This window comes from Lampetra planeri, chromosome 21 (assembly GCF_965212315.1).
Source record: "Lampetra planeri chromosome 21, kcLamPlan1.2.h2, whole genome shotgun sequence".
Classification (NCBI taxonomy): Eukaryota; Metazoa; Chordata; class Hyperoartia; order Petromyzontiformes; family Petromyzontidae; genus Lampetra; species Lampetra planeri.
In genome coordinates, this window is record NC_136127.1 from 13,394,830 (window position 1) to 13,422,760 (window position 27,931).

The window sequence follows — 27,931 nt, forward strand, 5'->3', positions numbered from 1 at the left end:
CTAGTAAGGGTTGTCACGTGAACAGAACGTGCCAATTCGTCACTAGTACAGCAAACCGGTGTGTTGGAGAGCCAAGCCACAACATTTAAAAATTGTGTACGACGTTTCGCCAGTAATTACAACTAGCTTCATCAGGCGACAGCCAGATTTGTGGAGAAGTCTTACTGTTTCGTTCCTTATATAGAGGCGTAGATGTGTTGACCACCCTTCTGCGCTCTTGCACAATGTGGGGTGGGGGGGGGATTACTGAGGCAACGTGCATTATGCGAGCCCTTTGAACTTGTCAAAGGGCTCGCTTAAGGGTTACGTGACAACCCTTATTAGTTGGCTGTGTCGGGTGGTGGCGGGTTTTAACGACATTTATATATATACGCGATCTAACCCAAAAAACCTATTATGGATGAAATTGGTCGCGAAAGCCTGCTACGTGTTAAACTGCATAAGTGTCAATGATGAAAAGCCGTACAGTTCCTGAGGCAGAAAAGCAGCCCCAAACCATCACATTACCACCACCATGCTTGATGGTTGGAATGAGGTTTTTCCGTTCAAAAGCAGTGTTTGGTTTTTGCCAATCATAACGTTTCTGATTGAGGCCAAAAAGTTCTACCTTTGAATCGTCTATGGAGAGAACATTGTTCCAGAAGTCTTGTGGATCATCTATGTGCTGTTTGGCGAACTTCAAACGGGCAACAATGTTCTTTTTGGAGAGCAGTTGTTTTCTCCTCAATATCCTTCCATGAAGACCATTCTTGTTCGGTCTTTTTCTGATAGTTGAGTCATGAACACTCACATTAGCCAAAGCGAGAGTGGCCTGCATATCCTTGGATATTTCTCTTGGTTTCTTTGTGACTTCCTTGATGATTTTCCAATTTGTTCTTGGAGAGATTTTGGAAGGACGACCACTCCTGGGCAGAGTGACTGTGGTCTTGAACTTTCTCCATTTGTAGACTATTTGTCTGACAGCTGATTGGTGGAGCCCCAAATCCTTAGAAATGGTTTTGTAACCCTTTCTGGACTGATGAGCATCAATAACTCTTCCTGAGGTCCTCGAATATTTATTTTGATTGTGGCATAACTTGTTTCCACACACCTGTATGGTGAAGACCAAACTCACAAAGTTTCTGATCTTTTTAGAGGGCGGGGCCTCCCAAACTCACCCCTGAAGATCTACCTTATTATTTAAACACCTGATTCTAATTAGTCCCTTAATTCATCTAATGAAACCAGGGTTTCACTTGCTTTTTAATACACCCAGAACCTTAAGTTTAATTAATACATAATTTTGTTTCAAAACACATGAAATTGGTTAATATGAACCCAATTAGATATTTAAGAAAAGACGGGTTTTGATTCAGGAATGCTATCATGGTAAAACTATGCAATTTCCATGATTATATGGGGTTCACAACTTTTTCTCGACACTGTAAGTAAGAGATGTGGGCTCGGGCTGACAGTCACCAAGCTCCTCCCATCACCCTCCGAGCAGCAAACCTTCACCCCAAGCAGGGTAATGTACCGGGAGGTCCCAGGGCACGCAGAGTGAATGCCGACTCGGTTTGCTTGTGGCCAAGCCTATCGCTGGTGTAAAGGGCAGATCGTAACCCTTATCTCCATTGCGTTTTATCTCCCGCTGTTTTATTAGATGGTTTATCAAAGTCAGCAGTGTTTTTGAGATAAGCTGGGTGTTCTTTAGAACCGAGGTCACCTCTTATAGAACGATCCCTCAGGGTGCACGGAGAGAGAGAGTGCCACACACACTGAGCCAGGTTCCCCGCTCGTGCGTGGATGCACGAATCCACTGGTGGCGGTAGCAGCGGCAGCAGCAGCGGCGGCGGACGAGAGAAGAGGCCACACGTGCGTACTCGGGGCCCTCGGGCGGGGGACACGAGCTACGAGGAGAAATGCGGTGGCCCTCCCCGGCCCCTCTGCTGTGGGTCCTGGCTGGGACGCTGGGCCCCGTTCTGGTCTGGGCCCAGGCTGGCAGGGACGTGTGGGACATTTTCCACAACCAGTCGGCACTGCAGCGTGACGAGTTTGTGAGTGGGACCTTCCCCGCGGGGTTTGGATGGAGCACATCTACGGCCGCATACCAAATAGAAGGTGCGTGCATCGCGTGCGTCTCACACACGTGTATGTTTATCTCTTTTAAACATGGCAGCTAAGCACAGGCCCAACACATCAAGTGGCCATCAACAAACAGCACCAGCGTCAGAGTTGTCATGGATCGGAGTGTAATGTGTTTCTTAACTGCAAACCCTTGAGGTGCAAGTTTCGCCTTGTGGAGCGTGGGGCTGCTCAGCCGGTCGTTCGGCGTTCAGGACCCCGATAACCCAGGCCGCTGGCAACCGCCGCTGGCGCTGACCAGCTCCGTGACGGGTGAGAACTCGAGGCCGGGTTAGGAGTCTCATTTGCAAGAGTGACCTGGACCACCACAATGACAAAGGCAGTCGCTTAGAAACAAGGGCATCAAGGAAGCAAATATAAATCAGAGCAAAAACAACCCTGGTGGAGCTATCGTAGAGAAACGGCAACTCCTCATCGCACCGTCGCTGAAAACGATCTCAGCCAATGTCACGTGGCTGCCTCGCAAAACCTGAGCTGTTGTGCCCCCCCATGCCCCCCCATGCCCCCCCCATGCACCCCCCGTGTGCAGGTGGTTGGAATGCGGACGGGAAGGGCGAGTCGGTGTGGGATCGCTTCGTGCACACGCGGCCCGTGTTTGGGGGGGGCACGGGCGACGTGACCTGCGACTCCTATCACCGCATCGCGCAGGTGCCCCCCGCTGGCTGCTCACTCATGCCGTCGTTAGCGATTATTACACAGACGAGCGAGAAGGCAGCCAGAACCGGCGCCACCAACGAATGCTCAAGCTCTGTGGTCCTATCTTGGGATGTTTGACCAACCCCATCGATGACGAGTGCTCATTACTGCTGCAATTTCTCCCAGGATACTAGAAACGTGGGAGTGCTGGACTCGCTGCTAGAGCATGTCTTGGTTTCAACTGCAAACGAGCCTCACTTTGTGACACTGGCAGTGGCTTTCACGAGGACACCAGAGGAGGAGATGGAGCAGCTCTGAGAATTAAAATATAGTTTTCACTGTCAAATTTAGGCTCATTCTCACATGGAAAACTGCTGCTCTCTGCTGTTTGTGGACCACAGGTCACTTCTAGGGATCTCAGAGGTAGCTCTGTGATATCCACTTCCGCAATGTTCTCGAATATGAAGCGAGGGCGCAATTGCTCTGCGAGAATTTCAAACGAATTCTTCATCTCGTGGCGCAACGCCGATAGCGTCATCAGGGTGGCGTTTTAGGGGAAAACGACTAAAGTTTATGTTCAAGAGCTGGTCTGTCAATGGTTGGTGTTTAGGTGGCTGGTGGCACTGGCACTGACAGCACAATGCTTTTGCCACCCACAGGACATGGTGATACTCAACGGGATCGGCCTCTCTTACTATCGCTTCTCTATCTCATGGTCACGCATCTTCCCCAAAGGCGACCCCCGCCTGTCCTCCGGGCCCAATGAGCCTGGCGTTCGCTACTACAATGACCTCATCAACAACCTCACGTCGGCTGGGATCCAACCTATGGTGACACTCTTCCACTGGGACCTCCCGCAGGTGACCACTCGGAACGCTCAGCCGCTCTCAAACCCAAGCATTCACTAAAGCACGTGCTCACTCACCTACGCATTCACTCACTCTCTCACCCACTAACTCTCACTCACTCCCCTGCTCGCGCCTTGACTGCCCGTAGCTGCAGTGGCCACCTTCACCTTCCTTTGCGCCGGCCCATGTGCTTGTGCAGGCTCTGCAGGATACTGGCGGCTGGGTCAATGACAGCACAATCGCGGCGTACGTGGCTTATGCGGAATTCTGCTTTGCGACGTTTGGCGACCGCGTGAAATTCTGGTTCACGTTCAACGAGCCCTACAACACAGCCTGGCTCTCCAACGGGCTGGGTGAGTCTCCACCGCCACGCCGACGGCCATCGCCATGCGTGTATGACCGGCCCTTGAGATGGAATGATCTCCATCTCAAGGGTCTCCAGAGTGTAAAGTGACACACACACAGGAAAGACACGTAATATACACACGCATTTTAAATCTATAACTTACACATGATTGTTGTGCAAGGGAGATTCAAACGAAGATTGAGATGAGTTGAGACTGGCGGCGTGCTTGAGTGTCCGTACGATCTTTTCACGTTGAGGCAGCTCCGTGTCTGAGTGAGAGTTGAGCCTGTTTGGGTTTTTACTCCAGGGACAGCGACACTGTGAGGATGATCTTGTGAGTGGAGAGCAGAGTTACTGTTGCAGTAAATCGACAGCTGTTGAGTGAAGTGAGAGGAGGCATCTAAATAGTGTACGGGCATAGACAGGGGGCCCAGTGGGGCAGTCGTCTTCGACTGTGCGGGGAGTTCTCCTGCATGAGGCATTGGGACACTCTAGAGTCGCACTGTTAGATCGATCTGCAAGGAGAGGTAGTTAACGACTTGTTCAACCCAGGGCTTTGTGACAGAAGGCGCTGCCGTGCCCGCAGGTGTGACGGCGCCCGGCGTGTACGAGCCCCTCAGGAGCCCCTACGTCGTGACGCACAACGTGCTGCGGGCGCACGCGCGCGCGTGGCACGCGTACGACGGGGGTTACCGCGCGGCGCAGGGCGGCCGCGTGTCCATTGTGCTCAACACGCACTGGGCAGAGCCGCGCGACCCCTCCAACCGCACGCACGTCGACGCCGCCGAACGCTACGTGCAGTTCTCTCTGGGCTGGTTTGCGCACCCCATCTACGGGCGCGGCGGCGGCTACCCCCGCGTCATGGCTGACCTCGTCGCCGACCGCGACCGCCCCGAGCCCTCGCGCCTGCCCAGCTTCACACCGGAGGAGCAGGCCTATGTGCAAGGTGACGCGCGCGGTCACTCGCCCCGTCCAATCGGACCACTTGACGAGTTGGCTTGGGAAGGCAAACCTCTAATCCTGATCAAATACACATCGCAAATCATACCAGCTAAGAGGGGACAATGGCCTGGCCTTACCTCCATGGCGAAGGGGAATTGAAGCGACTGGTCAGCAGGGCCCCTCTTGCTTTAGTGGCCGAGTCCATCCCCCGGTCCAATGGGGTTTGGCGGGTCATGCCACCAGGTCACCATGCACAAGTGTGGAATCATCACAAGTGGTCTCTCCAGAATGGAACTCGGGTCATCACTGTATCCACAGTCAACCAAACCTGGATATATTTTTCAGGCAACCTAGGTCTATACATTTACTGTATTAACACACCAATACCAGTACTAGATCTTGGTACAAATGGGTTCCTGCTACCTGAACACAGGTGCCAATTCCAAGACTGGCCGGGACAGGTGGCAACCTCGAGCATTGTGTTTCTGTGTCTTGAGAAAGCAGCCAAGTGACAGTGCAGCGAGTCTCGGCCTCACGTCGGCGCTGGCGCACGCTGTGTTACTTTGCGCGTGGCGGCAGGCACGTCGGACTTTTTCTCCATTAACTCGTACTCGACGCGGCTGGTGTGGCCGGCTCGGCGCTCGGAGCTCCGCGTGGGGTACGACGCGGACATGGAGGTGAACGTGGAGATGGATCCCGATTGGCCCACGGCTGCAGCTGGGTGGCACCGCTCTGTGCCCTGGGGCATGAGGTGGGGCGACACCTAGGCCTGAACAACATGGACAAAATGGAGCGTCGCCTAATTGGTTGTGGTTATAATCACGATCCTGGTGTTGATTGGTGATTGTGGTGGTAATGGTGATAGTCATGGTGGTGATGATAGCGGTGGTGTTGGTGGTTGAGGTGGTGGCGATGATGATGAGGCGGATGGTTATGGGTGTGTTATGCAGGCGACTGCTGAATTTTATTGATCGCGAGTATGGTGGCCCCGAGGTGTGGGTCACGGAGAACGGCTGGTCCGATCACGAGGAAGACGGTCTTGATGATGCTGAGCGAATCTTCTACCACCACACCTACGTCAACGAGGTCTTCAAAGGTAGGGCCTCTAGGAGGAAGCGATCGCTGGAGACTAATGATGGGTTCTCCGGAGACACATGTCCATGGCAGTGGGTTAAGGTCTACAACGATGTTGATGATTATTTTGTGTTGTGTTAAATAGTTTTGCGTCAAGCTACGACCCATGCTTAAGAACATCTGGCAGTTTAGCATCCAACTGCTGGTGAGTCAACGAATGTCGAAACACATCCAGAGTTTGCTTGTGTTGAAACACTGCTCCTGAAATTATTCATCCCAAGAAGACTCTGTGCTTTGTGAAACATGTAAGAAATTCTACATTTTTTTAATCTCGTGGGACAGATATGTGAAGGAGGAGACGAATCTTCAGCTTATTTTGGGATGGAGTCAGGGATCGTTTCCAGACTCGAGCCAGCGTGAACCAACGAGAGCACGGACTGAACGTCACACAACAGGGTCAGCATCGTGTGAACCCTGGAACTGGGTTGACGCACACCTTGTTCGGATTCACTCGTGACGCACATGGGTCCCACGTGCCCCATGTTCCTCTTACCCCCCCCACCGACCCGCACCGCCTCTGCTCAGCGCTGCACCTGGACCATGTGCGCGTGCGGGGCTACACAGCGTGGACCCTCATGGACAACTTCGAGTGGACCAACGGCTTCACTGAGCGCTTCGGGCTGCATTACGTTAACTTCTCAGACCCCGAGCGAGCGCGCACCCCCAAGCGCTCGGTCGGCGCCCTGCGCAAGCTGGCGCACGACAACGGCTTCCCGGGATCGGCGGCCGGCCCGCTGGTGACGCTACACGGGCGCTTCCCCGCCGGCTTCCAGTGGGGCGTTGCCACCGCTGCGTACCAGGTCTGTGGTGAACCCCGCTCCGCCGGTCGCGTGCTCAATAACGCGCCCGTGTTTGCGGTGGTGGAAATGTGCCAGTGTAAGCCACGCCGGCCGGCACTTCCCACAACTAGACGTGAGATCGACTTAGCCTAAAATTAGTACCCGGTGTGATGAGTTAACATCGCCACTCGGCAGACAAAGACGGCCGGGCGTGGAGCTGGCCAGCCACCTCCTCGTGTGCCATGCTGGGTTCATAGGTGCTCGCTAACAGCACTTGCCCAGAAGTCTGTTATACCAGGGATCTTTGTCTTTGTATGTGTGTTTGGGCATTCCCACAGGTTGAGGGTGGCTGGAATGCAGACGGCAAAGGCCCGAGTATCTGGGACAGCTTCACGACACGGCCCGGTAACGTGGCGGGGATGGCCACGGGCCGCGTGGCGTGCAACAGCTACCAACTATTTGCGCAGGATGTCAAAGCGGTGCGGGCGCTCGGAGCGGGCACCTACCTCTTCTCGCTGTCGTGGCCCCGCCTGCTGCCCGACGGCACGGTGCAAGGGGGCCTCAACGAGCCCGGCGTGGCCTATTACAACCGCCTGCTGGACGCCCTCGTGCAGGCCGGTGTGCGGCCCGCCGTTACGCTCTACCACTGGGACCTGCCCCAGGCGCTGCAGGATGTGGGAGGCTGGGAGAATGACATGGTAACGCGTGCGGCGCCTACTCCCAACACGTTTGTGCATCTCGGCTCTCCGTGTCCGTCTGTCTGTCAGTCTGCAACATGGGTTCGTGATAATGCTCCTGAAGGTGATGCAAGAAAAGCAAACAATGAAATTTAATTTAAATGTGTGGCTATTCAGAATTTACCCTGAGGAAAAAAATGGCCTTATTGATCAGCGGGTTGCCCAAAACTCGACGACAAGATCATCTCTAAATGGATCAACATTCTCGGCCGAGGTGATGATGTCATGTGCCACATGCGTGACCATGTGTTGCCATCACGAGTCGTGCCCCACGGGTCGTCATCTTGTTCTGCATTTTGGAAGGTGACGTTACGATCCCAAATTCAAAGCTTGTTTAATAGAGGAGTGGTGCAGTGACAGATCGCGGGTCGTGTCTGCCCAGCACCGTTGCTCACGGAGGCGCACCCCCCGCATGGTTGCAGGTGGTGGAGCACTTCCGGGCGTACGCGTCACGGTGCTTCCAACTATTTGGCGACCGCGTGCGCACATGGGTGACCATCAGCGACCCCCTGTCCGTGGCGTGGCTCGGCCATGGTAACGGCAAGCACGCCCCGGGCCTTCACGTCGATCCGGGCCGGGTGCCGTACGTCGTGGCGCGCAACCTGCTGCGCGCGCATGCCCTGGCGTGGCATGAGTACGACGCAAACTTCCGGGCCAAGCAAGGTGGCCGCATAGCGCTGGCGCTGAGCGCCGACTGGGTGGAGCCGCTGGACCCTGGGCGGACGGGGGACGTGGAGGCGGTGCAGCGGTACCTCGACTTCACACTCGGGTGGTGCGTCTGTGCGCGCGCCTCGCTGTGCTTTCATCACCGCAGCACTGTCGTGCTGTTGTTGCTGTTACTGTTTCTGAAGTTAGGCCAAACTCTAGCGTGGCCATATCCCTGTCTTTGACCCGGACAGTTCGGGAATTGGCATCTGTGTTTTGGTGGCAGAAATCCATTTGTACTGAGATCTAGTGATGATTTTCAATGCTAACCAGGATGGCTTGCCAGATTTGAACCGTGAACCCGTGATTCCTCGGTGTTTGAGTGTCGCTGTGTATGCGTGGCCACGGTGATGAGGTCCAGTTAGGCTGGGATGCTGAGCGGCTGTGTTTTGTCGGACAGGTTTGGAGACCCCGTGTTCCTGGGGCACTGGCCCCCGTCCATGCTGAGTACCGTGGATCCCGCTCGGCTGCCTCCACTCAGCACAGAAGACAGCGCCCTCCTCCGGGGCACGAGCGACTTCCTCGCCATCGTGCACACGACAACGCGGCGTGTGCTGCCCCAGCGCTGGCCGGCCAGCGACGCCCCCCCCGGTGTGGCCTGGGTTTGCTTCCTCACCTCCTTGTTCACAAACTGGACGACCCTCCCGGCTTAAGCGGTCAGCTGCCGATCGTTAAACCCTTTTTCCTCCGACTGATTTTCAGAACTAATCACAAAACATGAAAGTGTGGTCCTGCGATCACTCGCTCACGCCACCACTGTGTGGGTCCTTCGCTCGAGGGAGCTCTAGAGGGTATTTGGCCTACTCTTCCATGCTGACCAGACGTGTTAGAAGAGGTCAACGTACCCAGACTTGATTCCACCACCACACACGACTTGTGTGTTGTACCTGTTCATGCTGCTGGGTGACCGAGGCAATTGGGAGACTTAGAAACTCGCCCCATTGTTTCAACCGCTGCGCCGGGAGATGGACTCGAACCGGCGACCTCTGGATTGCGAGTCTGGTGTGCTGACCTATCACCACGACAGCTAACCACACCACTTTATTATAGATTTTTTTTTAAGATTCGCAAGTGGTAAAAGGAAGTTAGTGTTTTCCTAATCAAGTGAGCATTGAAGTGCTTATTTACGATGGGGCAAGTCTATCCATAGGACAATCACTGTGGACTTCCCCACAAAATGGACCTTGGAGGGATGATGGCCTGAGTCGACCACCCTCCACCCCAGTAAGGTTTTGAACTCATAACTTCTGATTGTGGACCATCCTGGCCGGTCAGATTGGTAGGGTGGGCGAGTGCGCAGTCATCATCTGTACTTGCAGGTTCCTGCCGGCAGATGAGCATTGTCTCTTGCGAATCGCAACGGTCGCGGGTGGTCCCTAACTCGTGTTTTCTTTGCCTCGCAGAGCCCAGCTACCTGCGCGACCGCGACGCGGAGGCCGTGCCCGACTGGACGTGGCGTGGCACGGGCTCGCACGAGGTGCGTGCCGTCCCTTGGGGCCTCCGCCATGCCCTGGGCCACGTGGCGGCACGTTACCCCGACGCGGGCGACGTTCAGGTGCTGGGGAACGGAGCCCCGCAGCTCAGCGACGAGGACCTGAACGACGCCTCGCGGATGCTGTACCACTCGCAATACATCAACGAGTTGCTCAAGGGTATCTCGCTCGTGGCTCCTTTCCCCCGCACGCCTAGCCACGCACAGCTGCACTGGCTTCTCACCACCCTCGCACACGATCGCCGCGCTCGATCACCGCGGCACCGTGAATCTCAGGAAGCATCGGTATCGTCATCTCAGCGATGGTGGCTGGGAGTGCCACGTGTAAACTGCCTGGGTGCAGCTTGAGCAGGGTCATTCTCAACGGGATTTTAATTCATAATAACAAGTATTTGATCCCGTTCCTGTGTCATGTCGAAAAGAGTTCGCTGGCATTTGAGCATGGGAGTCTGAGACGAATGCTGGGAATTTCGTGGCAAGGTAGGATAAGCAATACAGAAGTCCGGAGAGAACAAGGCAGATAAAAATTACAGATATGCTTTGGCAAAAATGCTTGTGCTGGGGTTGAACTTGTGTGCAGGATGGAGGAGGGCCAGTTGCTGAGACATTGGAGTAGTCTCTACGAGTCTGGTGACTGAGGGGAAGAAAAGACCTCAGGGCAGATCTTGGAGCCTGCGTGTTGACTGTGCAGCAGCGGTAGAAGACTGAACGTCATCAATGTCTTTGGCTACGTTGACATCCTGATGTGTATGGTGGATGTCTCCCCTCCCCAGCCATATCCCTGGATGGCCTCAACGTGAGCGCCTATTTTGCGTGGTCGCTGCTGGACAGCTTCTCGTGGGAGGACGGCTTCACGCGGCGCTGGGGACTGTACTCGGTGGCGCGCGACGACCCGGCCCTGGCGCGCGTTGCCAAGCAGTCCGTGCAAGACCTCGCCACCATCATTCGCTGCAACGGATTCCCCGAACCCAGCAAGCCGGACCCCTGCCTCATCCTGCGTAGGTCACCCAGCCACTCTGCAAACGCACAATGAAAAGATTGGATAATGGCAGTCACATCGGTTCAGGAGAAGCGTGCGATTGTTAACTTTTGAGATCTAATTGATCACAGGGCAACATTTTTCACTGAACATTACTTAAGCAGCATTGTTGCAACACAAGCAAACTCGGTGTCTCATTAGTAGACTGTGGCTGATGGGAAGTGTAAAAATACTCCTTGGTTCTTTCGGTAAAGTCACGTAGAAGGGAAGTAATAAAATAATAAAAATAAAACATAATAAAACATGTTTTATTTTTATTATTTTATTACTTCCCTTCTACGTGACTTTACCGAAAGAACCAAGAAGATGAATCCCTGCAGTCACGAAAGCTTTAAATCGAAATGTAAAAATACTTTTATATTGTTATGTGGAGGGACATATACAGAGTATGTGTGAAGGTGCATTTAATGTTTGTTTATTTATTTATTTTGTTATAGACAGTTAACCCTCTCTATCCGCAAGGGTTACGTTGCTGGACAGCTTACGTTCTTGAAAACATTCACAAATGCACAATTCACGAATGCAAAAACCGTGTTCCAATTGGATGAATGGGGTTACGTTTCTGGTACGAGTGAACCTAGGGAGGAAAATGGTAAATGTTTAATAACAATGACGACAACAAATACAAAATGTATTATAAAGAAGTTTTTTAACTACCTTTGATAGTGGTGATTTGACGGCGATGTGTTTGGTATCTCATTGAAGAGAGACCTGTTGTATTTTCATGGACTCATTTCTGAGCATCGCCCATTATGTGATCAGGTGTGGCATTCAAGAAACAGCGAAAGAAGCCCCCCCCTTCCTTAAAGATATTCGAAGGAAACATTTGTATTTCAGTATTGGCTGCTTTAAATGATGTGCATAGCTGTGTGATATAATTCAAACACAGAGGGTCGCGTGCTGTCTCCACAGCTGAACCAGTCACCACAGCTGAGCCAGTCACCACAGCTGAACCAGTCACCACAGCTGAGCCAGTCACCACAGCTGAGCCAGTCACCACCAAGGCTCTGCACTTCCTCGGGCTCTCGCTGTCAGCAGAGGACGGGGAGGTGGCGCTCTGGACACTATTTGGGCTGACGCTGGTGTTGACGGCCACCCTCTGCTTGGGGGTGGGGCTCGCCGCTTGGAGGGCGAAGACTCGCAAGGGCAAACGCCCAGGCGGCCTCGAGATTGACACCTCCGTCTCCTCCACGTTGTAGCCTACGGGGTGTAATGTGCTAGTTGTTCATACAGGAAGTTGTTTGGTGTGACCCTTTATGCACCCCCGTATCACTGCCGAGCCTCAAAAACACCTGTGAATTTTTTGGTGAATATAATTGCACCTGCGTCAGCTCAACATATCATGTCCCATGACTTGTGGACCACTGGTGGTCCACCGGACAGAGTTTCCACTTTTTTGACAGACCACAACTGAATGTGTTCCCTGGATTTGGGATTTATTTTTCGCACAAATATTTCAAAAGTCCCTTCTTGTGACTGTCGAGGTGCCATGCCCTGGCTCGACAGGGAAATGCGGTATGGCCAAGTACGGACTTGTACCTTCTGTATGGGATAGCCCCCTCACATTTGTGGGATTTCTCCTGATGCTCCGTTGTCCTCCCGAATGTATAACTCATTCATTTTCTGAAAACTTCATATATAAAGAACTGCAGGCCTTGGCCAATTGTTGTTTGCGCAAGTGCACCACCTGGCTGCCTTCCAGCTTGTCTGGTTCCTCAGCATTGTGAGATGCAGTGTTAATGAACAACGAAATATAAAACGAAAATTATATTTCTTTTTAACACGTAGGCTTACGCGACCAATATTATTCATAATAAAGGTTTTTGGGTTATATTTCTTACTCGCGGTCTATAAAAACTCTGCAGCATACATTGTAGAAATCAGTTCCTGCCACCCAAATACAGGTGCCAGGGTGTGGACTGTCCAGGTCAAACCTGGCCTACAGATCAAACCTGGACACCTGGATAGGAGGCAAGCCTATCTACGGACCACAAGTTGGGAACCACCAGTTTAGAGATTTGAGACCCAAGAAAAGCAGTGTCCAGTCTCGTGGGCCCAATGGTATGTGGCCGCTACGGGCATGAGGAGTGCTCTTCTCCCGAGAGTTCAGGATCTGCTTTGTCCATTTATTCCGAGTCACCAGCCCCTCTACCCTGGGACCTGCCTTGGTCGCTTTGCACAGAATCTTGCTACTCGCATGGGAACTGATTGTGTTTGTGTTAAAGCACATTTTTATTAATGATGTATACTTCCCATTATGTAATATGTTCATGTGCAAGGCATAAAGGCCTACATGCTCACCATATTTACCAGAATTACGCCCTTGAAACCTGGTGTTAATGCTTTGCTTAATAAAGATCTCTGAGCACGAGGAAGGAAGCAGTTGATGTTTAAACAAGGATGAGTGTCTATTTCTCCTGTTGCTGTATTCTACAGTGTTTGTTGCAGCCTGAAAGCCCTTTGTCAATCCATTGCTGGATGAGCAACGAGTTCGTTGCGTGGACTGGCGACTTGACCAGCGACAAATTTCGGTGTTATGAGATGAGGACATTTTGTAGATGGAGGAGCCATTCCAGGTGTGTGTTTAATAGGTGGGCAATTATCTCGTATCCGGCCGGGTGGCTCAGCGATCGATCAAGTGGCTCCCAATCGGAAATTTGCAAGTTCAACTCTAGATTGGGGGTCGACTCAGCCCATCATTCCCTTGAGGTCGATAAAATGAGTACAATTTTATTGGTAAGTCAGAATCGGTTATCTATGGTTAGACTCACCCCTTCCAGCAACGTGGCATTCCCAGCACTGGCTCTGGGCTGCACATGGGAGAAATAACTTTGACTGGATTGTCTATTGACGCGACTTGAAAGCATTTAGGAGTACATACGTTGACGTGTAATGTTACTTGGTAATTCCCATGGTAAACCCCATGGTAATTCCCATGGTAAAACCCATGGTGACGTTTTTGACATTGGGACGGTCTGTCGCGACATCTGGTGACTTTCTTGAGGATCGTTTTTGAGGATCGTTTGGCAACTTTTATTTTCAAAAGGTATGGCAACACTGAGGCTGGCCGCTAGAGGGCACTGAGAGGTGTGTCCCTGCGTTACAGCTCGGCTCCCGGCTTCTCAAGCCCCACCTCGGTCCGTGTTCGCCCCGGGGTCTCCATGGCGGCCTTCTTGTCCCTGCGGGTCGGGGCCTTCGCCTGCCGAGCTCTGCAGGCTACGTCGAGACGATGTAAGAGACTTTGGGCCCCTTTTACCCGAACCCTCTGATCGCGAACCCTGGGCCCAGCAATGAGGGCGTTGTCCATTATCGCCTCGGGTTGCTGTGACCCTCTGTAGGCAGGCGGGTGGTGTGAAGTCGCCTTGTTGCCAGGGCGGGCTATCAATGGTGGTGTGGTGTGTGTGGCTGCCACTTTGTGCGGCTGTTGTTACTCATGCGTGTCCACCGTCAGGGCTTCGTTCCTCTGCCCAGGGTCGCTGATAGAGGCTGGAGTGGGTAGCACGTCGTAGCCAGAGGTGTCAGACCAGGTAGGCCTCGGCAAGGTCAGGTAAAAACAACGAGCCTACCTTTACCTTACCACAATAAAATCACTCTACCCTTACCTTTTACCCTTTAGCAAGGTAAGAAGGTAAGGTAAAAGGTCAAAAACAACGAGCCTACCTTTTCCTTTACCCCATACAAATTACCCGATTACAGGGTAATTACTGGGGTACTACTATACAGGTACATGCTCGGTTGAGCGCTTTATTCATATAGAATACTCCCGATGATTCCAATTTTAAATGCAGGCCACGGACTGCGCCACGGAGCTTTTAGCGAGCGGTAAACAAGGTAGGTCAACAAGGCAGTAAGGTAAACAAGGCAGTAGGTAAACAGGGTAGTAGGTAAACAGGGTAGTAGGTAAACAAGGTAGTAGGTAAACAAGGTAGTAGGTAAACAAGGTAGTAGGTAAACAAGGTAGTAGGTAAACAAGGCAGTAGGTAAACAAGGGAGTAGGTAAACAGGGTAGTAGGTAAACAAGGTAGTAGGTAAACAAGGGAGTAGGTAAACAAGGCAGTAGGTCAACAAGGCAGTAGGTAAACAAGGTAGTAGGTAAACAGGGTAGTAGGTAAACAGGGTAGTAGGTAAACAGGGTAGTAGGTAAACAAGGTAGTAGGTAAACAAGGCAGTAGGTAAACAAGGCAGTAGGTCAACAAGGCAGTAGGTAAACAAGGTAGTAGGTAAACAGGGTAGTAGGTAAACAGGGTAGTAGGTAAACAGGGTAGTAGGTAAACAAGGTAGTAGGTAAACAAGGTAGTAGGTAAACAGGGTAGTAGGTAAACAGGGTAGTAGGTAAACAGGGTAGTAGGTAAACAAGGGAGTAGGTAAACAGGGTAGTAGGTAAACAAGGTAGTAGGTAAACAAGGTAGTAGGTAAACAGGGTAGTAGGTAAACAAGGTAGTAGGTAAACAAGGGAGTAGGTAAACAGGGTATTAGGTAAACAAGGTAGTAGGTAAACAGGGTAGTAGGTAAACAAGGTAGTAGGTAAACAGGGTAGTAGGTAAACAAGGCAGTAGGTAAACAGGGTAGTAGGTAAACAAGGTAGTAGGTAAGCAAGGTAGTAGGTAAACAAGGCAGTAGGTAAACAAGGCAGTAGGTAAACAAGGCAGCAGGTAAACAAGGCAGTAGGTAAACAAGGTAGTAGGTAAACAAGGTAGCAGGTAAACAAGGCAGTAGGTAAACAGGGTAGTAGGTAAACAGGGTAGTAGGTAAACAGGGTAGAAGGTAAACAAGGTAGTAGGTAAACAAGGGAGTAGGTAAACAGGGTAGTAGGTAAACAAGGTAGTAGGTAAACAAGGTAGTAGGTAAACAAGGTAGTAGGTAAACAAGGGAGTAGGTAAACAGGGTAGTAGGTAAACAGGGTAGTAGGTAAACAGGGTAGTAGGTAAACAGGGTAGTAGGTAAACAGGGTAGTAGGTAAACAAGGTAGTAGGTAAACAGGGTAGTAGGTAAACAGGGTAGTAGGTAAACAAGGTAGTAGGTAAACAAGGGAGTAGGTAAACAGGGTAGTAGGTAAACAAGGTAGTAGGTAAACAAGGTAGTAGGTAAACAGGGTAGTAGGTAAACAGGGTAGTAGGTAAACAAGGCAGTAGGTAAACAAGGTAGTAGGTAAACAGGGTAGTAGGTAAACAAGGTAGTAGGTAAACAAGGTAGTAGGTAAACAAGGTAGTAGGTAAACAAAGTAGTAGGTAAACAAGGGAGTAGGTAAACAGGGTAGTAGGTAAACAAGGTAGTAGGTAAACAGGGCAGTAGGTAAACAAGGCAGTAGGTAAACAAGGCAGTAGGTAAACAAGGCAGTAGGTAAACAAGGCAGCAGGTAAACAAGGCAGTAGGTAAACAAGGTAGTAGGTAAACAAGGTAGCAGGTAAACAAGGTAGCAGGTAAACAAGGCAGTAGGTAAACAAGGCAGCAGGTAAACAAGGCAGCAGGTAAACAAGGCAGCAGGTAAACAAGGCAGTAGGTAAACAAGGCAGTAGGTAAACAAGGCAGTAGGTAAACAAGGCAGTAGGTAAACAAGGCAGTAGGTAAACAAGGCAGTAGGTAAACAAGGCAGTAGGTAAACAAGGCAGTAGGTAAACAAGGCAGTAGGTAAACAAGGCAGTAGGTAAACAAGGCAGTAGGTAAACAAGGCAGTAGGTAAACAAGGCAGTAGGTAAACAAGGCAGTAGGTAAACAAGGCAGTAGGTAAACAAGGCAGTAGGTAAACAAGGTAGTAAGGTAAACAGGGTAGTAGGTAAACAAGGCAGTAGGTAAACAAGGTAGTAGGTAAACAAGGTAGTAGGTAAACAAGGCAGTAGGTAAACAGGGTAGTAGGTAAACAAGGTAGTAGGTAAGCAAGGTAGTAGGTAAACAAGGCAGTAGGTAAACAGGGTAGGAGGTAAACAAGGCAGTAGGTAAACAGGGTAGTAGGTAAACAAGGAAGTAGGTAAACAAGGCAGTAGGTAAACAAGGTAGTAGGTAAACAGGGTAGGAGGTAAACAAGGCAGTAGGTAAACAAGGTAGTAGGTAAACAAGGAAGTAGGTAAACAAGGTAGTAGGTAAACAAGGTAGTAGGTAAACAAGGTAGGTAAACAAGGTAGTAGGTAAACAAGGTAGTAGGTAAACAAGGCAGTAGGTAAACAAGGTAGTAGGTAAACAAGGCAGTAGGTAAACAGGGTAGGAGGTAAACAAGGCAGTAGGTAAACAGGGTAGTAGGTAAACAAGGAAGTAGGTAAACAAGGCAGTAGGTAAACAAGGTAGTAGGTAAACAGGGTAGGAGGTAAACAAGGCAGTAGGTAAACAAGGTAGTAGGTAAACAAGGAAGTAGGTAAACAAGGCAGTAGGTAAACAAGGTAGTAGGTAAACAAGGTAGTAGGTAAACAAGGTAGTAGGTAAACAAGGTAGTAGGTAAACAAGGCAGCAGGTAAACAAGGTAGTAGGTAAACAAGGTAGTAGGTAAACAAGGAAGTAGGTAAACAAGGCAGTAGGTAAACAAGGCAGTAGGTAAACAATGCAGCAGGTAAACAAGGTAGCAGGTAAACAAGGTAGTAGGTAAACAAGGCAGTAGGTAAACAAGGTAGTAGGTAAACAAGGTAGTAGGTAAACAAGGTAGTAGGTAAACAAGGCAGTAGGTAAACAAGGTAGTAGGTAAACAGGGTAGTAGGTAAACAGGGTAGTAGGTAAACAAGGCAGTAGGTAAACAAGGTAGTAGGTAAACAAGGTAGTAGGTAAACAGGGTAGTAGGTAAACAGGGTAGTAGGTAAACAGGGTAGTAGGTAAACAAGGCAGTAGGTAAACAAGGTAGTAGGTAAACAAGGTAGTAGGTAAACAAGGCAGTAGGTAAACAAGGTAGTAGGTAAACAGGGTAGTAGGTAAACAGGGTAGTAGGTAAACAAGGCAGTAGGTAAACAAGGCAGTAGGTAAACAAGGCAGTAGGTAAACAGGGTAGTAGGTAAACAGGGTAGTAGGTAAACAAGGCAGTAGGTAAACAGGGTAGTAGGTAAACAAGGTAGTAGGTAAACAAGGTAGTAGGTAAACAGGGTAGTAGGTAAACAGGGTAGTAGGTAAACAAGGTAGTAGGTAAACAAGGTAGTAGGTAAACAAGGAAGTAGGTAAACAAGGCAGTAGGTAAACAAGGAAGTAGGTAAACAAGGCAGTAGGTAAACAGGGTAGTAGGTAAACAGGGTAGTAGGTAAACAAGGCAGTAGGTAAACAAGGCAGTAGGTAAACAAGGAAGTAGGTAAACAAGGCAGTAGGTAAACAAGGTAGTAGGTAAACAAGGTAGTAGGTAAATAAGGTAGTAGGTAAACAAGGTAGTAGGTAAACAAGGAAATAGGTAAACAAGGTAGTAGGTAAATAAGGTAGTAGGTAAACAAGGTAGTAGGTAAACAAGGAAATAGGTAAACAAGGCAGTAGGTAAACAAGGCAGTAGGTAAACAAGGCAGTAGGTAAACAAGGCAGTAGGTAAACAAGGCAGTAGGTAAACAAGGCAGTAGGTAAACAAGGCAGTAGGTAAACAGGGTAGTAGGTAAACAAGGCAGTAGGTAAACAAGGCAGTAGGTAAACAAGGCAGTAGGTAAACAAGGCAGTAGGTAAACAAGGTAGTAGGTAAACAAGGTAGTAGGTAAACAGGGTAGTAGGTAAACAGGGTAGTAGGTAAACAGGGTAGTAGGTAAACAGGGTAGTAGGTAAACAGGGTAGTAGGTAAACAAGGCAGTAGGTAAACAGGGCAGTAGGTAAACAGGGCAGTAGGTAAACAAGGTAGTAGGTAAACAGGGCAGTAGGTAAACAAGGCAGTAGGTAAACAAGGCAGTAGGTAAACAAGGTAGTAGGTAAACAGGGTAGTAGGTAAACAGGGTAGTAGGTAAACAGGGTAGTAGGTAAACAGGGTAGTAGGTAAACAGGGTAGTAGGTAAACAAGGCAGTAGGTAAACAAGGTAGTAGGTAAACAAGGTAGTAGGTAAACAGGGTAGTAGGTAAACAGGGTAGTAGGTAAACAAGGTAGTAGGTAAACAAGGTAGTAGGTAAACAAGGAAGTAGGTAAACAAGGCAGTAGGTAAACAAGGAAGTAGGTAAACAAGGCAGTAGGTAAACAGGGTAGTAGGTAAACAGGGTAGTAGGTAAACAAGGCAGTAGGTAAACAAGGCAGTAGGTAAACAAGGAAGTAGGTAAACAAGGCAGTAGGTAAACAAGGTAGTAGGTAAACAAGGTAGTAGGTAAATAAGGTAGTAGGTAAACAAGGTAGTAGGTAAACAAGGAAATAGGTAAACAAGGTAGTAGGTAAATAAGGTAGTAGGTAAACAAGGTAGTAGGTAAACAAGGAAATAGGTAAACAAGGCAGTAGGTAAACAAGGCAGTAGGTAAACAAGGCAGTAGGTAAACAAGGCAGTAGGTAAACAAGGCAGTAGGTAAACAAGGCAGTAGGTAAACAAGGCAGTAGGTAAACAAGGCAGTAGGTAAACAGGGTAGTAGGTAAACAAGGCAGTAGGTAAACAAGGCAGTAGGTAAACAAGGCAGTAGGTAAACAAGGCAGTAGGTAAACAAGGCAGCAGGTAAACAAGGCAGTAGGTAAACAAGGTAGTAGGTAAACAAGGTAGCAGGTAAACAAGGCAGTAGGTAAACAGGGTAGTAGGTAAACAGGGTAGTAGGTAAACAGGGTAGAAGGTAAACAAGGTAGTAGGTAAACAAGGGAGTAGGTAAACAGGGTAGTAGGTAAACAAGGTAGTAGGTAAACAAGGTAGTAGGTAAACAAGGTAGTAGGTAAACAAGGGAGTAGGTAAACAGGGTAGTAGGTAAACAGGGTAGTAGGTAAACAGGGTAGTAGGTAAACAGGGTAGTAGGTAAACAGGGTAGTAGGTAAACAAGGTAGTAGGTAAACAGGGTAGTAGGTAAACAGGGTAGTAGGTAAACAAGGTAGTAGGTAAACAAGGGAGTAGGTAAACAGGGTAGTAGGTAAACAAGGTAGTAGGTAAACAAGGTAGTAGGTAAACAGGGTAGTAGGTAAACAGGGTAGTAGGTAAACAAGGCAGTAGGTAAACAAGGTAGTAGGTAAACAGGGTAGTAGGTAAACAAGGTAGTAGGTAAACAAGGTAGTAGGTAAACAAGGTAGTAGGTAAACAAAGTAGTAGGTAAACAAGGGAGTAGGTAAACAGGGTAGTAGGTAAACAAGGTAGTAGGTAAACAGGGCAGTAGGTAAACAAGGCAGTAGGTAAACAAGGCAGTAGGTAAACAAGGCAGTAGGTAAACAAGGCAGCAGGTAAACAAGGCAGTAGGTAAACAAGGTAGTAGGTAAACAAGGTAGCAGGTAAACAAGGTAGCAGGTAAACAAGGCAGTAGGTAAACAAGGCAGCAGGTAAACAAGGCAGCAGGTAAACAAGGCAGCAGGTAAACAAGGCAGCAGGTAAACAAGGCAGTAGGTAAACAAGGCAGTAGGTAAACAAGGCAGTAGGTAAACAAGGCAGTAGGTAAACAAGGCAGTAGGTAAACAAGGCAGTAGGTAAACAAGGCAGTAGGTAAACAAGGCAGTAGGTAAACAAGGCAGTAGGTAAACAAGGCAGTAGGTAAACAAGGCAGTAGGTAAACAAGGCAGTAGGTAAACAAGGCAGTAGGTAAACAAGGCAGTAGGTAAACAAGGCAGTAGGTAAACAAGGCAGTAGGTAAACAAGGTAGTAAGGTAAACAGGGTAGTAGGTAAACAAGGCAGTAGGTAAACAAGGTAGTAGGTAAACAAGGTAGTAGGTAAACAAGGCAGTAGGTAAACAGGGTAGTAGGTAAACAAGGTAGTAGGTAAGCAAGGTAGTAGGTAAACAAGGCAGTAGGTAAACAGGGTAGGAGGTAAACAAGGCAGTAGGTAAACAGGGTAGTAGGTAAACAAGGAAGTAGGTAAACAAGGCAGTAGGTAAACAAGGTAGTAGGTAAACAGGGTAGGAGGTAAACAAGGCAGTAGGTAAACAAGGTAGTAGGTAAACAAGGAAGTAGGTAAACAAGGTAGTAGGTAAACAAGGTAGTAGGTAAACAAGGTAGGTAAACAAGGTAGTAGGTAAACAAGGTAGTAGGTAAACAAGGCAGTAGGTAAACAAGGTAGTAGGTAAACAAGGCAGTAGGTAAACAGGGTAGGAGGTAAACAAGGCAGTAGGTAAACAGGGTAGTAGGTAAACAAGGAAGTAGGTAAACAAGGCAGTAGGTAAACAAGGTAGTAGGTAAACAGGGTAGGAGGTAAACAAGGCAGTAGGTAAACAAGGTAGTAGGTAAACAAGGAAGTAGGTAAACAAGGCAGTAGGTAAACAAGGTAGTAGGTAAACAAGGTAGTAGGTAAACAAGGTAGTAGGTAAACAAGGTAGTAGGTAAACAAGGCAGCAGGTAAACAAGGTAGTAGGTAAACAAGGTAGTAGGTAAACAAGGAAGTAGGTAAACAAGGCAGTAGGTAAACAAGGCAGTAGGTAAACAATGCAGCAGGTAAACAAGGTAGCAGGTAAACAAGGTAGTAGGTAAACAAGGCAGTAGGTAAACAAGGTAGTAGGTAAACAAGGTAGTAGGTAAACAAGGTAGTAGGTAAACAAGGCAGTAGGTAAACAAGGTAGTAGGTAAACAGGGTAGTAGGTAAACAGGGTAGTAGGTAAACAAGGCAGTAGGTAAACAAGGTAGTAGGTAAACAAGGTAGTAGGTAAACAGGGTAGTAGGTAAACAGGGTAGTAGGTAAACAGGGTAGTAGGTAAACAAGGCAGTAGGTAAACAAGGTAGTAGGTAAACAAGGTAGTAGGTAAACAAGGCAGTAGGTAAACAAGGTAGTAGGTAAACAGGGTAGTAGGTAAACAGGGTAGTAGGTAAACAAGGCAGTAGGTAAACAAGGCAGTAGGTAAACAAGGCAGTAGGTAAACAGGGTAGTAGGTAAACAGGGTAGTAGGTAAACAAGGCAGTAGGTAAACAGGGTAGTAGGTAAACAAGGTAGTAGGTAAACAAGGTAGTAGGTAAACAGGGTAGTAGGTAAACAGGGTAGTAGGTAAACAAGGTAGTAGGTAAACAAGGTAGTAGGTAAACAAGGAAGTAGGTAAACAAGGCAGTAGGTAAACAAGGAAGTAGGTAAACAAGGCAGTAGGTAAACAGGGTAGTAGGTAAACAGGGTAGTAGGTAAACAAGGCAGTAGGTAAACAAGGCAGTAGGTAAACAAGGAAGTAGGTAAACAAGGCAGTAGGTAAACAAGGTAGTAGGTAAACAAGGTAGTAGGTAAATAAGGTAGTAGGTAAACAAGGTAGTAGGTAAACAAGGAAATAGGTAAACAAGGTAGTAGGTAAATAAGGTAGTAGGTAAACAAGGTAGTAGGTAAACAAGGAAATAGGTAAACAAGGCAGTAGGTAAACAAGGCAGTAGGTAAACAAGGCAGTAGGTAAACAAGGCAGTAGGTAAACAAGGCAGTAGGTAAACAAGGCAGTAGGTAAACAAGGCAGTAGGTAAACAAGGCAGTAGGTAAACAAGGCAGTAGGTAAACAGGGTAGTAGGTAAACAAGGCAGTAGGTAAACAAGGCAGTAGGTAAACAAGGCAGTAGGTAAACAAGGCAGTAGGTAAACAAGGTAGTAGGTAAACAAGGTAGTAGGTAAACAGGGTAGTAGGTAAACAGGGTAGTAGGTAAACAGGGTAGTAGGTAAACAGGGTAGTAGGTAAACAGGGTAGTAGGTAAACAAGGCAGTAGGTAAACAGGGCAGTAGGTAAACAGGGCAGTAGGTAAACAAGGTAGTAGGTAAACAGGGCAGTAGGTAAACAAGGCAGTAGGTAAACAAGGCAGTAGGTAAACAAGGTAGTAGGTAAACAGGGTAGTAGGTAAACAGGGTAGTAGGTAAACAGGGTAGTAGGTAAACAGGGTAGTAGGTAAACAGGGTAGTAGGTAAACAAGGCAGTAGGTAAACAAGGTAGTAGGTAAACAAGGTAGTAGGTAAACAGGGTAGTAGGTAAACAGGGTAGTAGGTAAACAAGGTAGTAGGTAAACAAGGTAGTAGGTAAACAAGGAAGTAGGTAAACAAGGCAGTAGGTAAACAAGGAAGTAGGTAAACAAGGCAGTAGGTAAACAGGGTAGTAGGTAAACAGGGTAGTAGGTAAACAAGGCAGTAGGTAAACAAGGCAGTAGGTAAACAAGGAAGTAGGTAAACAAGGCAGTAGGTAAACAAGGTAGTAGGTAAACAAGGTAGTAGGTAAATAAGGTAGTAGGTAAACAAGGTAGTAGGTAAACAAGGAAATAGGTAAACAAGGTAGTAGGTAAATAAGGTAGTAGGTAAACAAGGTAGTAGGTAAACAAGGAAATAGGTAAACAAGGCAGTAGGTAAACAAGGCAGTAGGTAAACAAGGCAGTAGGTAAACAAGGCAGTAGGTAAACAAGGCAGTAGGTAAACAAGGCAGTAGGTAAACAAGGCAGTAGGTAAACAAGGCAGTAGGTAAACAGGGTAGTAGGTAAACAAGGCAGTAGGTAAACAAGGCAGTAGGTAAACAAGGCAGTAGGTAAACAAGGCAGTAGGTAAACAAGGTAGTAGGTAAACAAGGTAGTAGGTAAACAGGGTAGTAGGTAAACAGGGTAGTAGGTAAACAGGGTAGTAGGTAAACAGGGTAGTAGGTAAACAGGGTAGTAGGTAAACAAGGCAGTAGGTAAACAGGGCAGTAGGTAAACAGGGCAGTAGGTAAACAAGGTAGTAGGTAAACAGGGCAGTAGGTAAACAAGGCAGTAGGTAAACAAGGCAGTAGGTAAACAAGGTAGTAGGTAAACAGGGTAGTAGGTAAACAGGGTAGTAGGTAAACAGGGTAGTAGGTAAACAGGGTAGTAGGTAAACAGGGTAGTAGGTAAACAAGGCAGTAGGTAAACAAGATAGTAGGTAAACAAGGTAGTAGGTAAACAAGGTAGTAGGTAAACAGGGTAGTAGGTAAACAGGGTAGTAGGTAAACAAGGTAGTAGGTAAACAAGGTAGTAGGTAAACAAGGAAGTAGGTAAACAAGGCAGTAGGTAAACAAGGAAGTAGGTAAACAAGGCAGTAGGTAAACAGGGTAGTAGGTAAACAGGGTAGTAGGTAAACAAGGCAGTAGGTAAACAAGGCAGTAGGTAAACAAGGAAGTAGGTAAACAAGGCAGTAGGTAAACAAGGCAGTAGGTAAACAAGGTAGTAGGTAAACAAGGTAGTAGGTAAATAAGGTAGTAGGTAAACAAGGTAGTAGGTAAACAAGGAAATAGGTAAACAAGGTAGTAGGTAAATAAGGTAGTAGGTAAACAAGGTAGTAGGTAAACAAGGAAATAGGTAAACAAGGCAGTAGGTAAACAAGGCAGTAGGTAAACAAGGCAGTAGGTAAACAAGGCAGTAGGTAAACAAGGCAGTAGGTAAACAAGGCAGTAGGTAAACAAGGCAGTAGGTAAACAAGGCAGTAGGTAAACAGGGTAGTAGGTAAACAAGGTAGTAGGTAAACAAGGCAGTAGGTAAACAAGGCAGTAGGTAAACAAGGTAGTAGGTAAACAAGGTAGTAGGTAAACAGGGTAGTAGGTAAACAGGGTAGTAGGTAAACAGGGTAGTAGGTAAACAAGGCAGTAGGTAAACAGGGCAGTAGGTAAACAGGGCAGTAGGTAAACAAGGTAGTAGGTAAACAGGGCAGTAGGTAAACAAGGCAGTAGGTAAACAAGGCAGTAGGTAAACAAGGCAGTAGGTAAACAAGGTAGTAGGTAAACAGGGTAGTAGGTAAACAGGGTAGTAGGTAAACAAGGTAGTAGGTAAGGGTAAATTACCTTACCTTGCGGAAACCAGGTTAAAAGGAAGCCCTAAACCAAGTTGTGCGAAATAACTTTCCATTGATACGAATGTTTAAGAGCCATCTTAACGTTGTTTTGTGTGCAACCATGCCGTTGACTTATCAATGTTTGCTGCGCCATGGCTATTAGACGCGTGGACCCTGGTTGGGGGATACGCGTGCAAAAGCGCATTAGTTAATTCTAGATTATAGAGTAGAGCGCATTAGTTACCCCACGCCTGTCCATCCACCACTGTGCAGGCGGCGAGGGTTGGTGGATCACCGCACAATTGTGATCCTCCCTGTGGGTGTCGCCGAGGAGCCATGCCCTGGCGCGCCAGAAGGCAGCAGAAGCAGCACTGTGCAGCAAGAACGTGGACTCCCCCCTATACGGAGGGGAATGTCCCATCTCATGCATGGAGTTTCTCTGGGTGCTCTGGTTTCCTCCCACATTTAAACACTTATTAACTTGTCGAAAATACTTAATACACAGAGGGCAATTGTCGGTGCTGGCTCGCCGTGTGGCTGCCTTCCCTCTTGAGTCGCTCTCCCTCTTCGAGAGTGAGCAACACCGGGGGAAGGTGCTCATTACCACTTCGAAATGATCATGGCCACAGGGCTGAGCTTCAGGCTGCGGGAGGAGACCGCGCACTGCGCCCTGGAGGTGTCACCCGATGGCAGCGGTGTCGTGAACCGTGTGATTGGCCTCGACTCCAGCAAGCTGCCCACCAGCCCGGCTCGCTTTGTCGACTGGGCCGCGGTCATGGGCGACACGACCATTTCCTCTGGCCGCCACTACTGGGAGGTAAAGGTCACCACTCACAGAGTGACACTGACACCATTCGTGGCCACAGAGACGCTTTTGGAAGCACGTGTCTGGCAACGACCAAGTCATCCCTGAATTCGCCCAATTTTTTAAATCTCGGATACTTAGCGGCGTCGACACTGGTTAGTACTTGGATGGGAATGCCAATGGGTTGCATAAAACACCTCGAGTAACAATCTCTAATCGACTGATTTAAATACGTGTAGATTTGGGGATTTAGTAACTACGTTTTTTTATCTAACCCCAGGATTTGTAGGTGTTGGGCTCGGCAGTGGCCAGGGGATGACATTACAGCAATATTTGACCTTCCCCGCACCTCCCGATTAGCTACGTACGGTGTGAAAAAAGTTAAACAGATTCTTGAATCTCGCTGTGGAGTGCTTTACCTCAAATACTCGACTTTCTCTGGGCACTCTGGTTTCCTCCCATGTGCGACTCAGTTGAATTGCCCAAACATACTTACACTAACTAGCCTTTTGCCCGTCCAAGGACCGGTGTATTTCAGTAAATCTTAAACTTGCAAGTGAAAAGCAGACCCCGACGTGATATTCATTGCATCAATTCGTGTGCAATTTGTAAGGCCGCTGGGTGGGGGTGGGGTCCATTTGGAAGACGTCACCTCTTAATGATTATTAATGAGGGGTGCTGGCTGACGTGGAGTGACGGCACGTGCAGGGGACACAGATATTCTTGGCTCATTATAGTAGTAAATTCTCTTGAAGACGTTCTGAGACAGCAAAGATGTTCTGGGTAAAGATCATTATAATTACTGAAAATATGCTTGGTCTCATATTTACTTACTCGTACATTGTGGGGGCAAAAACCTGAAATACAATGCTTGGTGGATCACGTACATTTGTGAAACACTCCTGAAATATCAGCTAAATATTTAATTCAGGAGCTTCCTTAAAAAGTATTTTGACATGATGGATAAATAGCAATCATCCTCCCCACATTTTTCAAACATCAGACATTGTGCTTACCGGTATGTAGTAATGAACGCTCGTTCACGCTACACTTATTGAAAATGCTTATAGTAGTCTGCACATGTTACAATCAGTGTGGAGCAGGACGTTATATGATTTGATTTGGTTTGTAAGTTTGGCTTTGGATATTTTCATTTTAATCCAGTGTGGGGTAGAGATAATTTGATAAGACTGCAGCATGACTTCATAACACAAATTAGAAAAATTGACAATTTGAGCAATGTGTGTGCTGGTACCATGTTTTCCTTCCCACCCGTGTTGTGTGCATAATGAAGGTCACAGTTAAAGAATCATCGGACTTCCGTGTGGGGGTAGCGGACCCAGCCGTGACACGGGACCTCTGTCCGGGTGATGCCCCTCACTCGTGGGCCTTCTCCTTCTCTCCAAGCGGCCACTGGACAGCACTGAATGCTGGTCACGCAGAGCCGCTCATCGATAGCATAGGGCAACAGGAGCGTATCGGTCTGCTGCTTGATCTGGAGGCCGGCTCGCTCGGCTTGGTCTTGCCAGGGTCTCCGCCACGCCTGATTAATCAAATCAAGGCTAAGTTCTCCACGCCACTGACACCCACATTTGTGTTGTGGGATGGAGAACTGCTCATGCATGCAGATTTGGATGTACCAGCTGGCTTATCCTAACTGGTGTGGATTTTTTATTTTTATAAAAGGGAACATTGTTTTCAAGAAAACTTGTCTTTGTGCTGTGGGATGTAGAGCTGCTCATGCATGTGGGTTTGAATGTACCAGCTGGATAAGTCTAACGGGTGTAGGTTTTTTCAATATAAATTGAAAATTTTATTTTCATCAAGAAAACATGACCTAATGAGATACATTTTACAAATTTAGATTATTGAGAAATAAATTCAACTACAGAAATGCTGAATTCCACTTGCTGCATACATATCAAGCAATACTGTTTACATACCTAACATCCTCAGTTGTCAATGTGTTAACTTGCCATTTTGTGACAATAAATGTTTTATATTTTGAGGGATAAGTTATGAGCATGTGGCATCATTTCTACATTCACCTGCACAATGCACATTATGGGCACTGACAAATGCTCTCGGGCCCGATTGGGGTGCTCGTCGTCCAGTGCCGATGTCCATGTATGTGGGGCTGCAAGTGGCAGTGTCGGAGCTGTAATGCGAGCAAATATGAAGGAAGGCTCAGTGGTGCATGGGCCACGGGTGGTCCGCAAGGCTGTCGGAAATAAACTGTTAAGCTTGCCGATACTGTTTTTTATTCACGAAACTATATTTTGTATCGTACAATTCTTGAGATTGTATATCAAGAGTGCAGGTGTAGAGCTGGGTGAGTGAACCTTTCACCAAGCGCCGGATAGGACTTTAAAAAAAGCTTCTGTCCAGCCACATTTACTTCTCGACCACTGCGACTGTTCCCCTCTCAGCGAGAGAAGTGACGAAGCGTGTTCCAACTAAAAACACTGCTACCTGGTCGAGTATATTCCAACACTAGCACCCGATTTGTGCGGCTAAGATACCAGCAGTGACTGATGAATTTCGTTTGCGAACCGTTTCTAAATTGTAGGTCTCATGAGGCTACGTG

The 27,931-nt window shown here is 48.1% G+C and overlaps 1 protein-coding gene across 2 annotated transcripts; it reads left to right on the forward strand.

Annotated features, from left to right (window-relative positions):
- LOC144724753 (lactase/phlorizin hydrolase-like) lies at positions 1–27,359 on the forward strand. 2 transcript variants are annotated; one of them, XM_078604139.1, is made up of 16 exons: positions 1–2,100; positions 2,654–2,772; positions 3,420–3,620; positions 3,808–3,961; positions 4,541–4,900; positions 5,476–5,647; positions 5,847–5,992; positions 6,556–6,830; positions 7,148–7,507; positions 7,969–8,318; positions 8,652–8,842; positions 9,655–9,903; positions 10,517–10,741; positions 11,695–14,013; positions 25,169–25,356; positions 26,639–27,359. In XM_078604139.1, exons 1-14 carry the CDS (start codon positions 1,902–1,904, stop codon positions 11,979–11,981), a joined length of 3,288 nt encoding a protein of 1,095 aa, XP_078460265.1. In that variant the 5' UTR covers positions 1–1,901; the 3' UTR covers positions 11,982–14,013; positions 25,169–25,356; positions 26,639–27,359. The 2 variants fall into 2 exon arrangements, with proteins under 2 accessions (XP_078460265.1, XP_078460266.1); XM_078604140.1 differs by lacking the exon at positions 25,169–25,356.
- Positions 27,360–27,931: the final 572 nt, after the last annotated feature.

Bases quoted from the DNA above. Each gene is read 5' to 3' on its own strand.
- LOC144724753 (XM_078604139.1), top strand. From the start codon at position 1,902: ATGCGGTGGCCCTCCCCGGCCCCTCTGCTGTGGGTCCTGGCTGGGACG. The intron at 3,962-4,540 runs GTGAGTCTCCAC...CCGTGCCCGCAG, and splicing joins CTGGCTCTCCAACGGGCTGG to GTGTGACGGCGCCCGGCGTG. The intron at 8,319-8,651 runs GTGCGTCTGTGC...TTTGTCGGACAG, and splicing joins CTCGACTTCACACTCGGGTG to GTTTGGAGACCCCGTGTTCC.